This window comes from Emydura macquarii, unplaced genomic scaffold (genome assembly GCF_026122565.2).
Source record: "Emydura macquarii macquarii isolate MOO-44397 ecotype Brisbane River unplaced genomic scaffold, CSIRO-AGI_Emac_v2 contig_705, whole genome shotgun sequence".
Lineage (NCBI taxonomy): Eukaryota > Metazoa > Chordata > Testudines > Chelidae > Emydura > Emydura macquarii.
Window position 1 is genome coordinate 4101633 of NW_027130842.1, and position 13727 is coordinate 4115359.

The 13727-nt window shown below is 43.6% G+C and overlaps 1 protein-coding gene across 1 annotated transcript; it reads right to left on the minus strand.

Moving 5' to 3' along the window:
- Positions 1–9327: 9327 nt before the first annotated feature.
- On the minus strand, positions 9328–10507 carry LOC137149053 (actin remodeling regulator NHS-like). Its single transcript, XM_067542315.1, has 2 exons — positions 10501–10507; positions 9328–9918 (listed from the first exon to the last, which is right to left on the minus strand). The coding sequence occupies exon 2, from the start codon at positions 9845–9847 to the stop codon at positions 9350–9352; it is 498 nt and encodes a 165-aa protein (XP_067398416.1). The 5' UTR covers positions 9848–9918; positions 10501–10507; the 3' UTR covers positions 9328–9349.
- Between the last annotated feature and the right edge of the window lie 3220 nt (positions 10508–13727).

The window sequence follows — 13727 nt, forward strand, 5'->3', positions numbered from 1 at the left end:
AATCTCTTCCCTCTTGTACTGCATTAACATTAGCTCACATGAAGGGGTAGTCTAGTCAGGTCAACGAATACAAGGAAATTCAGCAAGTCAAGCTAAAAATTATTTTCCCTTTTGTCTCTGAAAGGTAATGTTACCACAGAGTGATGTGCATTGGTTTCAATTATATTAAATAAATAAATAAATAAAAACACATCCAGTGTTTGGTTTTACTTTTAACTACACTGTTATTGCACATTCAACTATGCTATATTATTTATTCTAGCTAACTATGAAATACATACTGCAGGATATTTACGTATTCAAATAAATGGCAGCATAGAGATCAGAGGGAAGGGTAGTTTCCTTCCTTCTTGGAAAAAAATTAATGGAACACAGAAATTGGCAGGCTGACCAAGATACGTCAAGTCTAGCTAGTATCACGTCTCCAACAGTGGCCAACACTTGATACTTCAGAGAAAGAACACTACAGTAGGCAGATGTGGGATAGTCTGGCCTCCATATAGGTCTCATTCTAAACCTTAACAGTTAGAAATTGCTTTACATCTTGAAATATTAGGGTTTTTTTTAGGAATTCCCTCGGCTTTCATTCTGTTCACACACACTCCACTCCACTCCTCTCCCCCCCGCCCCACACACACACAAATCTTTTCCTGCAAGCACTTCATATTAGCTGTTTAGGAGAGAAGACCACAAGACCAAGATTACCAGCTCTTTCTCAACCAAACTGAGACTAGACCAACACTAACAGGAAAAGATACTTTTCAGGGCACTATTATTGTACCTTATAATATCTGAATATTTGGGATGTGGCAGGGAGGCGGGAGGGAGTACTTTAAAAAAAATAGCTATGTTGAAGTTTAATGCATTAATCATGTAACCTTAAAATAAGACTACCTCATTTTTCCACAAAGATGTTTCTAGAATGTTCAGTCAACCATAGGATCTAAGACAATGAATTCATTAGGTGCTGTATAATAGATCTCTAAGAAACGTACAAAGCTGCTCCAGATTTGAGCCAAATCCTTTTTCAAAACAGGGAGCCAAATCCTCATCAAACTGAATTCAGCTGGAGTTCTGCCATTCAGTAGGACAGTGACATGGCCAAGTATGCCTATGGGAAATCCTTTTTTAACTCAAGCTTTCTTCCTGCTCGTTTCAAATGAAATCTCCTCAGGGTCAGCTTGAATTTCCACAGATAATTAGTCTTGAATTAAGTAAATACAACAATGGTTAAACTGCTCCTAAGCCGTGTTCTGCATAATCAGGAATGGGGTAAAAAACTCTTTACATTCTGAATTAACTCTCTATATGTAGGGGAATTTTGTTATAAAATTATTTAATATCTGAACTTTGCTCATGGATCTTCAAGTTTCTTTTCTGTGAGCCCAAGAAAAACATATGTTAGACTGTGGTCACAACAGCCAGACTAGCATCTGTGGATTACAGTGCCTGAACTGTGGTTCAAAAACACCATTAAAATTAAATTTTTGATGCAGAGGGCAACCCCTACTCAGCAAAGATTTCTGAACTGCACTCTGTTAAAACAGCGATTATTTCTAGGTGGTAGATATTTTATACAATCCTTCATTCTACAAGAGGCTTCAGTGAGACCAATAGATCAGTCAGTCAGTCCATCATCCTTTGCCCACTGCTGATGCTGTCTTGAACAATGTTCACTTTGGTGGCTGGGGGGTTGGGGAATGGAGGAAGGGTTTCCCTAGGAATAAGCTGAATAAAGCTTCCTGTTCAGCTAAAGCAGGAAATGTGCTACAGCACTGCCTTATACACAAAAAAAGAATGGAAAATACTTACTAAACAAAACATCAGGAGATGAACCGTAAACTGGATTGTGGATCCATAAACTGGATTGAGTCCACAGTTCCCTTACATCAGAAAAACAGAAAGCCAAACTTCTGCAGTCTCTCTCTGTCTGCTTCAGTTTACCTCTCCCTAATATTAGCAAGCTCATGCTTTAAAAAAAAAGGGGGAAAGGAAGTGTGTGTGTGTCTGTGTATTTCTGTATGAACAATCTAGAAAGCTTAAAATGTTGCATTTCCTATATATTGTGCTGAATCTTCAGGACTGACAGAGTTAAGGATATAAGCTAAGTCTACACTGCAGGTGCTGTAGCGGCACAGCTATGCTGCTGTAACTATGCCACCGTAGTGTCATAAAGTAGACGCTGCCCAGCAACAGAAGGGGCTTTTCCCATTGCAGTAGGAATTCCACCTCCCCCAGGGGTGCAAGCTAGGTTAACAGAAGCATTCTTCCATCAGCCTAGACACTTTACACCAGAGATTAAGGCTGACATAGTTATGGCATTCAGGGGTGGGAATTCAGGGTGTTGACCTAATTTAAGTGTAGACCAGGCCCTAGAAAACAACAGTAGTTAAAGTAACATTCCCTCACACACCACACAAGTCAGTTTCTCCTGCAGCAGCATCAGGTGTAATAAACCAAATCCCACCTTAGTATGGGAGACATCTGACCCAGAAAACTCCACAAGGTTCATTTCATAATATTTCTTTCCTAATATCTCCTTGAAGCAGAAAGGACAGAGGAGTTGTGGAAGAGGCAAGAAGTGTGACCTCCCATGCCTGTGAACCAGTATGGTCCACAGAGAAGGAAAGCATTGTTAACATTTGCATAGATATCTGACGTCTTTGTAAAGTAGAACATGAGAGAGAACTCTTCCCAGCCCCTAGAACAGCAAAAATACATGACCTGTCAGATCTCCAGAATAGACTGATCACTGCTGTGTAGCTAGGCTTATGTCCTACTCTCTGTGCTCCTCAGCCAAGAGCCACCTGATCAGAGTTCTCTCTGAGTGTGGAAGCAGGACCACCTGACACTGAGAACTTCCTCTCATTGTTCCAACAACTGGATAAGGAGAATGAAGCTGAGTATAATTAATATGCAACTACTTTGTCTTCACTGCATTAAATCCTGGAGAGTGTCTTCAGACTAATTTCCTGAATGCAAAAGCTTATAATGCCGATTATATATACGCAAAATAATTAGAAGATTTCTTCTACAAACACTTGTAAATCAGACTTGTGACTAAGTAGAATTGAAGCATCTCAGCCAAATTAGATTAAGCAGGAATTAGATTAACCCAGGAATTCACATTGGATGGATGCTTTAGGGTTAAATTTTAAATGAGTAGAGTTCATTGAGTCTGTATGTTATTTTCAGGAAAAAGCATGCTTTTATCCGCATAACACTATTGTGTTTACATCACCATATTTACATATAAGAAAGGAGGGCCAGAATGCTCTTTGCAAGGTGTTCAGTGCCCTTGACTCCTTGAAAAGCAACAATATTTGAAGGTGCGTAGCACCTCACAGTATCAGGCCCCAAATGAGTAAAGAAAAGGGTGTAATTCACTCAAGAGCTCCTACTACCATCTTATTAGCACTTGCCCTTTTATGAGCAGATAATCATTCCTCAGAGGCTCACAGTTGCATTCATTCCCACCCACATCTTGGCTGTGGTGAAGTTTAAAATCGGAAATTTTCCTTTAAGATACGCTACTGAATCCTGTTTCACTGAAGTTTGCACAATGCCTTGAAGAGGAAAAACTGTATATAAGGGCTACTGTTGTTATTACTACTACTGTGTCTTACAAAGGCACACAGCAATGAGAAAATTACATAAGCTTAATGAAAACCTGAGGAAGGACTGTCAAAATCTAACTGGCTCTGTTCCAGGAATGAACTCTAGAAGTGCTAATACAGCCAAACTAAGGTCACAATATTGCATGCAATGCTTAAGTTTTACAACCACCTTGAAACATTAGCACTCTTAGAACCAGCATCACTTTGGACCATTAACTCCAAGTCATTAAACCCCAGGAAAGGATTTGCATCTTGATGGCCATAGTTACTGCACAACACACTGCTCATGATGCAAAAAATGCAAATAAAAGGAGCTATAAATAGCCTTAATAAGCCAAAAAACCTGCAACATAATCTGAATCTCAGACTTGAGCTCCACTGGACGGTCAGAAGGGACAAGTTCCAAATATGGGGTTCTTCAACAGAGCGTTCTACAGAAGGCAGAGTTTCAGGCACAGACAACCATGACAACCCATTGGACCTCACTTGTTACAGTGAGACATAGGCTAGGTCTTCACTGACGGCAGCAAATTTGCAGCCGTTAGATCGACTTCTCTGGATTGACTGAGCAGTCAGTGATGACCCGCTTAGTCAATCCAGAAATCAATGTATTAAGACCACCTTCTCAAGTGGCGTAGCACTGCGTCGACGGGAACACTGTTCCTGTCAGCGCAGTTCAGTGAAGACGGCACACAGAAGAGAAGTCAACGGGAGTTACACAAGTTTTTTGCGTAGCTTGCGTAACTCCGGTCGACTGCCACCGAACCTCCGAGGTAAGTGAAGACAACCCATAAGAAAAGACCACACACGGCTCTACAGATTGTCTCCAACAACTTGAATTGCATACAGACCAGAACAGAAAGCTAGTACAGTGCATGTTAAGCATTCAGAAGGTGAGCCTTCCATGTGAAATGCATTACAGAAGTCCAGGCTGTCCTGTTTAGGTAGATAAGAAAATTCCACTGTTATAAGAGTTACAAATGTGTGACACATGCTGTGATATGTAAGTGTATTCTTCACTGGTTTGCAAAGTCTAAAAGTCCTTCTGCACCCAGGGCACTAAGTGAATTGTATTTTAATTAACACATTCTTTAAGCAGAACAGATTTTCTCCAAAATGAACATTAAAAAGACCAAAGATAAATAACTAAAAAGAACTAGCTGAGAATTTAAGCCAAATTTTCAATTACTAACGCTATTAACACATAAAAGTACAGGATATCATAGCAGCATTGATGAGCATATGGGCCTTAGACTCAGTTGTGTAACCAGACAAACAAGCATACTGCACTGCTGTTTAGAGAATGACTAATTACCAAGCTTTGAAGACAAAGGGTTTTGTTGTGGTTATGTTACCTACTCCTCTTCCCCACCCTTGTGTGCATGCCTGCGCGCGCGCGTGCACACACACACACAGGCCATGTCTATACTACCACTTATTTCAGGAAAACTTATGTCACTCAGGGGTGTGAAAAACACACCCCTGAGCGACATAACTTTCACCTGCATACATGGCAGTGCGCACAGAGCTAAGTGGGTGGGAGAGCTTCTCCTGCTGACATAGCTACCGCCGCTCATTGAGGTGTTTTTATTATGTCAACAGAAGAGCTCTCTCCCATCAGCATGGAGTGGCTACACTCTTACGGTGGTGCAGCTGCATCAGTACAGCTGTGCCACTGTAAGCTCGCTAGTGTAGACATGGCTTTACTCTCTTCTTTGTGGTGATCTTTGTTAGGGAAAAGGAGAAAGCTAGGGACTGAACCAAAAGGACAGACCTATAAACCTTCTAATTTTAGCTCAGTATTAATGTCCCTCACCATGAAGATATTTGAGACCACATGGAACATATTATTCTAAGATAAAACCATAACCCATATTTAACAAAGCAAAAACCAAGAAACCCTTAGTATTCCTAAACAGAGTAAAAGTACTTTCCCAAGTTCTAGAACCAGACAGGAATGAATGATTTATATCAACCACCACTTTCTGGCTGCTTGACGAATATTGGCAAACTTTAAGAAGTCCCATCCCTCTCCCTAGGCCAGTGGATCCACAAACTTTTTACTCTACACCCGCCCTTACCCCTCTCTATGCCCTGCCCCCCCGGGAGCTGGAGCTGCAACTGTGGCCAGGTTCCATGGCTGGGGCCGGAGCTGTGACCAAGCTGGGAGCTAGGGACTGAGGCCAAGGCCACAGATGGGGGTGGGAGCAGGGCCGGAATCAGAACCACAGTCGGGGCCAGGGGCCAGGTGCGGGGCCAGGCTGGGTGCGGAGCTGCGGCTGGGGCTAGGAGACAGGTACCAAGACCAGGGCCGGGAGCGGGGCCACGGCTGGGGGCAGGTCCAGAGCAGAACTGGGGCCAGAGCCGGGCTGGGTGGCGTTCCCTCCCCACCCCATGTAGGCCCTGGCCCAGGCCCAGTTGCAGCCCCCCCCAAAAAAAACATTCCTCTACTCTCCCCTAGAGGACATGCTCCACAGCTTGGGGACCTCTGCCCTAGGCTGGAGATACAAGTCATAATGGGATCTTCAACCCAACAAGGGATCCTCTGGGCTCTAACAAGTACAAAAACTACTTCTCCAGATGGAGAAAGCATTTTCCATAAATCATCTGCAATGCAAACAATATAGTGGCAACATGAAAAGCATATACATAGAATCATAGGACTGGAAGGAATCAGAAGACTGAGAGGTCTTCTAGTCCAGTCCCCTGCTCTCAAGGCAGGACTAAGTATTATCTAGACCATCCCCCACAGGTGTTGGTCTAACCTAATCTTAAAACCCTCCAATGATGGAGATTTGTGAAGTTCTCTACCCTTATTTTGAAAGCTTCATAACTCAAAAATTAAACCAAAATACTTAACCACCAACTGCAACATTATTAATGAAAAGTCTATACTTTTCAGCAACTTGTGCATCAAAACAGTTAGTTATTCATAACATTACTTTCCCCTCTACCCTCTTCTGCAAGCAATAAGGATCTGAAAACTGAGGGTATGTACACACTGATGGTGGCAAATTCACCGCCGTCAGATTGATCTATCCGGATCGATTGAGCAGCAATGAAGACCCATTCAATTGATACGGAAGTCAATTCAATTAAACCACCACTGAGTCCTCAAAAGGCATAGTGCTGCATCAACGGGAACGCATTTCCTGTCAGCGCAACGTAGTGGATACAGCGTGCAGAAGAGAATTTAGTAAGTCAACATGAGTTACGCAAGCTACTCTGCCGCCAAATTTCCCAGTGTGTACTATGCCAGAGAACAATATTAACTGATTTACTCTGCTCTGTTCCTTCCCTTCAATCAATAGTTTCTTATGTGAAGCTTTTATTGTGTAGATATGTTATTCTGCAAAATAAATATTTGTGGCATTAGTATACAAAACAAAAACAAGTATTATTAAACTACTCTTTAGTTTTGTAGATATCTCCTTCAATGCCAGGACACGGTTAAACTTGCAGACAAGACTTGACAGCTTCTATTATAGATGAGTTCATGATGTTAACTACTGTTGATCACTCCACTCAATCTCATTTTCAAGAATACAATAAGAAAGCATGTAACAAGAGAACGAACAGGTAACCTTAAACTGCATATTAAAATGATCAATCTGAACAGCAGCTATAAATAGTTGAGAGTCACCCAAAATAATAGATAGAAAAGTTGCTTTACAAGACAGCTTTTCTAAAATAACTTTTAAATGTAAATATAACTCATTATTAACTAAATACAGCTCAATAAGCTATGGTAACTTTATTAGTTAAATGAGGCTTTGTAAATCATGGAGGCATTAAAAAAGCCAATAGGGAGGTGGTAGTGTATAGTTACCTATATAAGACAAAGCCCCTAATATCAGGACATCTGGTCACCCTACGTACCAAGAAGCTACCTCTAAGTGAGGCTTCGACATACCCTTTTCTCTGCCACAGTTAAAAAATGTAATGATATACGAGTTTTGTGCGATTTACAGAAGGGTCTTCTTTCCACCCAATTGTGTGTGTGAACTTGGAAGAAGAAAAGTAGTATTTGAAAGCAGATCTTCCACTCTTTTGAACTTAGTATAGTCTATACAAAGTGAAATGTAATTCCCTTGGTACTCGTTTAGACAGCTTTCAGGTCACTTCTCACAGTGAATTGATTTGGTGACTAACAAAGATGGACCTAAACCAAATCCCAAATATGAGGAATTCAAAAGTCAAGGCCAAATCTAAATTTTGCAGCTTGATCTCTCTATTGAGTTATAAATACAAATTTGTGATTAGCCTGCATATAAGAGATTATCATATAAATGAAAGTCAAGTCAGAAAACCACGGAACCCAGAAGAAGAATTAACAAAATATTTGGAAGAACTGAAGTATATATACATTTTAAAATGTTAATTGATGTATGCACAGCAATGTGATGAATGGGTAGGAGTGAACTGGTTCAAAAACCAGCAAAAACCAGTCAAAAAAAAGTGTCTCAGTTACTGTGCCATATTATAGCTGAAAACTACTAGTGTTAAAAGTGGTGACAAACAACTCCTTCACACTGTACTGTCAGTTTACTGTCCTTTACCCTGCAGCCTGGCTTTTCATTGAATCAGATCTGTGACAGCCAGCCAGACTGGAAAAAAAAAACTCTCCACGCTGAAAACTTTGCTGCCACGAGCCAGCAGGAAATTCCAACTGCTCCATGCACAGGAGCCAAAATGAGAACTACTGGAACGAAATGTGGATCTTAGTGTGAAAATCGTGTCGTAATCCCTCTGAACTTGAGCTGAGACACAGAGGGGAGACCATTATGTGAAGCAAGCTTGGCTGGAGTTTTGTATATCAGAGAGAGAGGAGGACAAGGTTGGGGAATGTATACTGGGCTCCAAATTATTAGAAATAATAGCACTTCAAGTAGATTTTTTTTAAATGAAGTAATGAAGGACAGCAAGATATTACAGAGGGCAGCAGGCAGGCAGGCAGGACCAATCTAAAGCGGAAAATGCAGCACATTAATGTCACTTAACTAATATGTCTTCTCATGTGATGCATTTTCCAGTGCGTACACAGGTGTGCTGTGTTTAATATCATGTTAATACCAGTGTAGACAGGGCAAGTTGCATTTTCAAATGTTTTAGCTGGTCACAGCTAAACACTTAACACGTTTTTAAACAACGGGCCTTGGCCACACCCAGCAGGAAAGCATGTTCATTAACACGTTTTCTAGTCAGTTGGCCCTTCCCAGTGCAAACCAGGCCTAAAGCCCTATGCGCCGCACTGACTTTATGGGGGCTCAATGCGGCGCCGGGGCCCGCCTGTTTCGAGGAGCTTTCATGCTCTCCGAGGCGGCCTGATTAACAGCCTCAAAACACACCTCACCTAGCACCTTCGCTGCTCAGCTCGGCGGCAGCAGCCCGGCGGATCGAGCGCCCGCCCCGCGTAGGCTCTGAGACCAGCTGGCGAGCGAGGGCTGCCCACGGATCCTTGCATCCGTCAGGCGGGCAGATGTGGGCTGGTGCATTTCCCGGGCAGGTTTGCAAAGGCCGGGCCGGGCCAGGTTCCCCAGGTGGAATGGCCAGCCTCAGGAAAGCCACCCGCCCCAGCTCCTTTCCCCCTAGTAACCCTGCACAAGGGGCAGGGGCCGAGAGCCGGGCGGGCTGCTTCTTCCCTCTCAGGCCGGGCCACAACGCTATTGGGACGGGAAAGAGCCATTAACCCCCTTCCTTCCCCCAGTGCTTACACTGCTCACAAGGCAGCTTCATGCATGCGCCTGCATCCCACCCCCCCGGTTCTTCCTGCCCCCGGAGCGCTCTCGGCTCGGCCCCGGTCGCCCGAAGCGGGCAAGGAAGAGGAGGAGGAGGAGGAGGGAAGGAAGTTCCGCACACTCACGGATTTTCACGCGGCGGTGGTCGAGCCGGGCGCTCAGAGCGCGCAGGGCGCCCAGGCGGCGCTGGAGCCGGGCGCTGCGTCGGCAGACGGCGTCCGCTTGGCTCTGGAGCTCGCCGAAGATGTCGCCGGCGCAGCGGGAGAGGTCGGAGAGCTGCCAGAGCAGGGAGACCAGCGAGCGCGAGCTGACCTGCTCCAGCGAGCCGAAGAGCCGCCGCGCGCCGCCCGCCCGCGCTCGCTCTTTGTTGTCCCCCGCCGAGGCGGCGGCGGCGGCGGGTCCCAGCAGAGCCCCGCGCCCAGCATCTCCCGCTCCGGCGTCTTCCAACCTGCAAAGCTTCAGGGGCGCCACGGTCCGCAGCGGGAAAGGCATCTCGGGCGGGGAGGGGGGAGAGAGGGTCACACTGCCCCGCAGCAAGAAATCCTCATTCACGCCACCGGCGTCTTGAGAGGGGGGGAAACGAGAGTCAGAGAAAAACTTTTTTTTCCCCACCCGCCACGCCGGGAGAGGCAGATTTCGGGGCGGGGGCAGGGCTGGCTTCACGCCGCACGCCGGGGGAAGCCCTGGCAGGAGCTCCCGTGCGGCGAGAAGTCCTGCGGCTGGCCGAGGGGCAGCAGCAACAGGCACATCGCACCCAGAGGGGAAGGGACCGGGAGAGAAGCGGCCAAGTTGTTTGCAGCGAGGAGACAGGAAAACCGCCCGAGTTTCTCCCCCCACAAAGTGGAGCTGGGGAGGAGGAAGTGGTGGAGGGGGGGGCAAAGGGCCCTGGATACAGCCACAAAGAAGGGAAACTAGCAAAAAGAAAAGCCAAGCGGAGGTGGTTGGAGGGGGGGAGGAGAAGCCCAGAGCAGACTGAGCAGCAGCCACCTGGGGTCCCTGAGCTGTTGCAGTCACTCACGCCTCTCTGAACCACCCAACTCCAAACCCGGAAAGCGAAAGCAGGAGGGAGAGAGAGGGGAAGGGGGAAAAAACACACACATGCACACCAACAAACCTGGGAAAAAGAAAAGGAGGCCGCCGCCTACCTGTGGCTTCCCGAACTGGAGCCTCTGCCAGAGCCTCGCCCCTGGCAGCAAGCAGCAAAGGTGAAAAGAAAGCCTGCTGCTTTGCCACCCGCTGTGCCCCGAAGTGTCACCTCCAGGGATCTGCTAAAGTGGGATCATCTTTCCCTGCCTCGCCCACCCCATGTCAGTCATTCGTCCCCAAGTGAAAACTACCCTCTTTGTCTTGTCCTACCAACCAAAACTTGACTCTAGAGCAGTGGTTTTCAACCTTTTTTCATTTGCGGCCCCCTACAAATTTTCAAAGAAAGGTGCAGACCCCTTTGGAAATCTTAGCTGTAGTCTGCAGCCCTTCAGGGGTTCATGTATCCCAGGCTGAAAATCACTGCTCTATGATAAGGACAACCTTTTGCAGATCCCTTAGACATAGTCTCTGGACCCCCAGGGGTCTGTGGACCACAGGCTGAAAACCATTGCCCTAGATAGCTCCTCCTCTGCTTCTAACTGAATCTCAGCTCTTCCTCTTCCACCATTTTGCTTTTCTTCCAGTAGACAGTACTTAAGGGCATATGAAAAGGAGCAACCTCTCTTTAAAACACACACACAAGTCAGAAGTCACACACTAGCATATTTTAATTATTGTTTTCTAATTAACTTATAGTGTAAGTTTTCAAGTAAAAATGACACCTACACAGGAACAAAATTCAAATAAGCCAATACAATATGCAAGGTTGCAAACCAAAATGAGTTACTTCAATAAGCATGTAGTTTTGTAGCTCGATTGGTCCCCCAGGATATTAGAAAGACAAGGTGGTCCAATAAAAGATATTACTCACACCTTGTCTCTCTTACTTTTATATGTCATTCTGGCATATATCAAAACCACACTCTCCACCCTCACACTTGTTCCTCCTATGACCCTATATAGTACTCTGTTGGGATGCTCTTAATCATGACTACTATGTTGGGATATCCCCCATGGAACCAATTTAGCATCATGATAGTGAATGGTAATGACTGCTGCTTAATTGGAATGTTGTCTTGCTGCATAGTGTAGAGAAGAACAAAATCATAGAAGAGTTCCAGAGGGGTAGCCGTGTTAGTCTGTATACAGCAAAAACAACAAAAGTTCTGTAGCACTTTAAAGACTAACAAATTTAATTTCAGCTGGCATAAGCTTTCGTGGGCTTCAGCCCACTTCCTCAGATGCAGGTGGCAGAATTAATACAGCAAGTATGGGCAACATATATAGGAGGCAACATATACATATCCAAATATGGATGTATGTGTATATGTATATGGATGTATGTGTATATGTTGCCTCCTATATATGTTGCCCATACTTGCTGTATTAATTCTGCCACCTGCATCTGAGGAAGTGGGCTGAAGCCCACGAAAGCTTATGCCAGCTGAAATTAAATTTGTTAGTCTTTAAAGTGCTACAGAACTCTCGTTTTAACAAAATCATAGATGCTTTTGGAAAGGGAGTCTGGGGGTGAAATGGAAAACAACTACTCTGCCCTCCACATTCCCCTCTCACCTGCAGCATAATTTAGTATCCAAGATACCTGAAGTTGTAGGAACTTCACCCTCTGCAGTTTTGGCATTAGCTACACTATGAAATTTTATGAAAAAATCCCCACCAGTGGCTAGCACTGGGTTAGTTGCATCATGGAGGATATTTACCTGTAGTTCTTCAAAGCATCCAAGTCTTTTGAAGCAACAGAGATTAGTGTTAATGGCTGGGCACAGCCAATGGGAGTATAATAGGAGCAGTTGCTGAACTGTCACTGAGTTCACAGAAGAGATGAGATCCACAGGACATGGCTGTTATATTCCTGTGGATCATATTTATCTGGAAAAAAAACACAACTCCATCAGTCACACGTTCCTCTGTCATTAGCACTGCCGTTAGCAAATGAAGAAGCTACAAATATTTGAGGAAACATAATGGCAGACTTGGAAAAGTAGGATTCACCTTCCATGTGTTTTTACTGATAAAAGGTAGCAGATAATTTTTTTAATACTATCCTCTCAAGCCCTGATCCTGCAAACACACCTGTGCTAAACTCTATTACCATGAGTTGTCCCATTGTTCATATCCAGGTGTTAATATCCAGGTAATGATGTTTAGCCAGATGTTAAGGTGACATTCTAAGCACTGGTTTTGTAATACAGAATTTGCCAATAAAGATTAAAATAAGACTAAATAAAGACGAAATGCAACGATTAACATTTTTTATTCTTGTATTTTTATTTAGTGCAGTATTTTATTTCATAAGATCTCATATTTTTATGACTTTTTCTTTTAATTTAAATAGTCACTTAGAACTATAGTCTGTTCACCAAGATGCTTGAATTAAGAGAACTATATTTTTATAATTATTTTTAAAAGACAAATATATATGTGTAGAAGAGGAAATTCATGAACCAAAGGGACTTTAATATAGATTTTTTTTAAAATGACTATAAAGTTAGGTAAATAGGGGATAAGGTCTTAATTTTTTTTTAATTATAGCCATTGAATACTGTGCTTTCCACAAAGCCCTGAGATCATATCTGCAACTGGAATTTCTTATTTGAGATTATGACTACACTCATTTTTATTATACTTGAAGTTTTAACAATAGACGGGTTAAATAAATGTTAAAGATCTAGACTAATTTTCTTCTTATTAGAGAAGTTCAGATTTCGGCTCTGATCCTGCCAACACTTATGCATATTCTTAGGTTTAAACATGTGAGTAGTTCCACTGAGTATGATTCAGGGAAAGGATAATATTAATACAGAACCAGGATTGGAGGAGAAGCATTAATCATTAAACAAAACTGTAGGCCTGATGCTCAGCTGCTGTCAAGGAGTAAGTGAAACTCCACTGTAGTCAATAAAGCAGCACTAATTTCTCTAAGTGAAGCTCTGGTCCTGTATCTGCAGGCTGAAAATTTAACTAAAGTCTGAAAAACCCCAAGACTTTTTGGTGTGGGAATAATCTCTGGGCAAAATAAGAACTGGAAATGTCACTGGGAGGGACTGCTATGGTCTCACTATGTCAGCAAGACATCAGTTTCTGCCCACACAGAAGGAAAGGGCATAGGAAGGAAAAAACAACTTAAAAACTTCCTTATCTAAAGCAGTTGAAGAACTAAGGTATTTATCACACTAAAGAGAGAACAGATTAAAATAGCTAAGTTAACTGGAAAAACATACAAACTTTGTTTTTCCACAAAAGGAATTTTGTATTTTCACAAAAG

What these genes read in the sequence shown, in the direction of transcription:
- LOC137149053 (XM_067542315.1), bottom strand. Translation starts at nt 9,847, where the DNA reads ATGCCTTTCCCGCTGCGGACCGTGGCGCCCCTGAAGCTTTGCAGGTTG.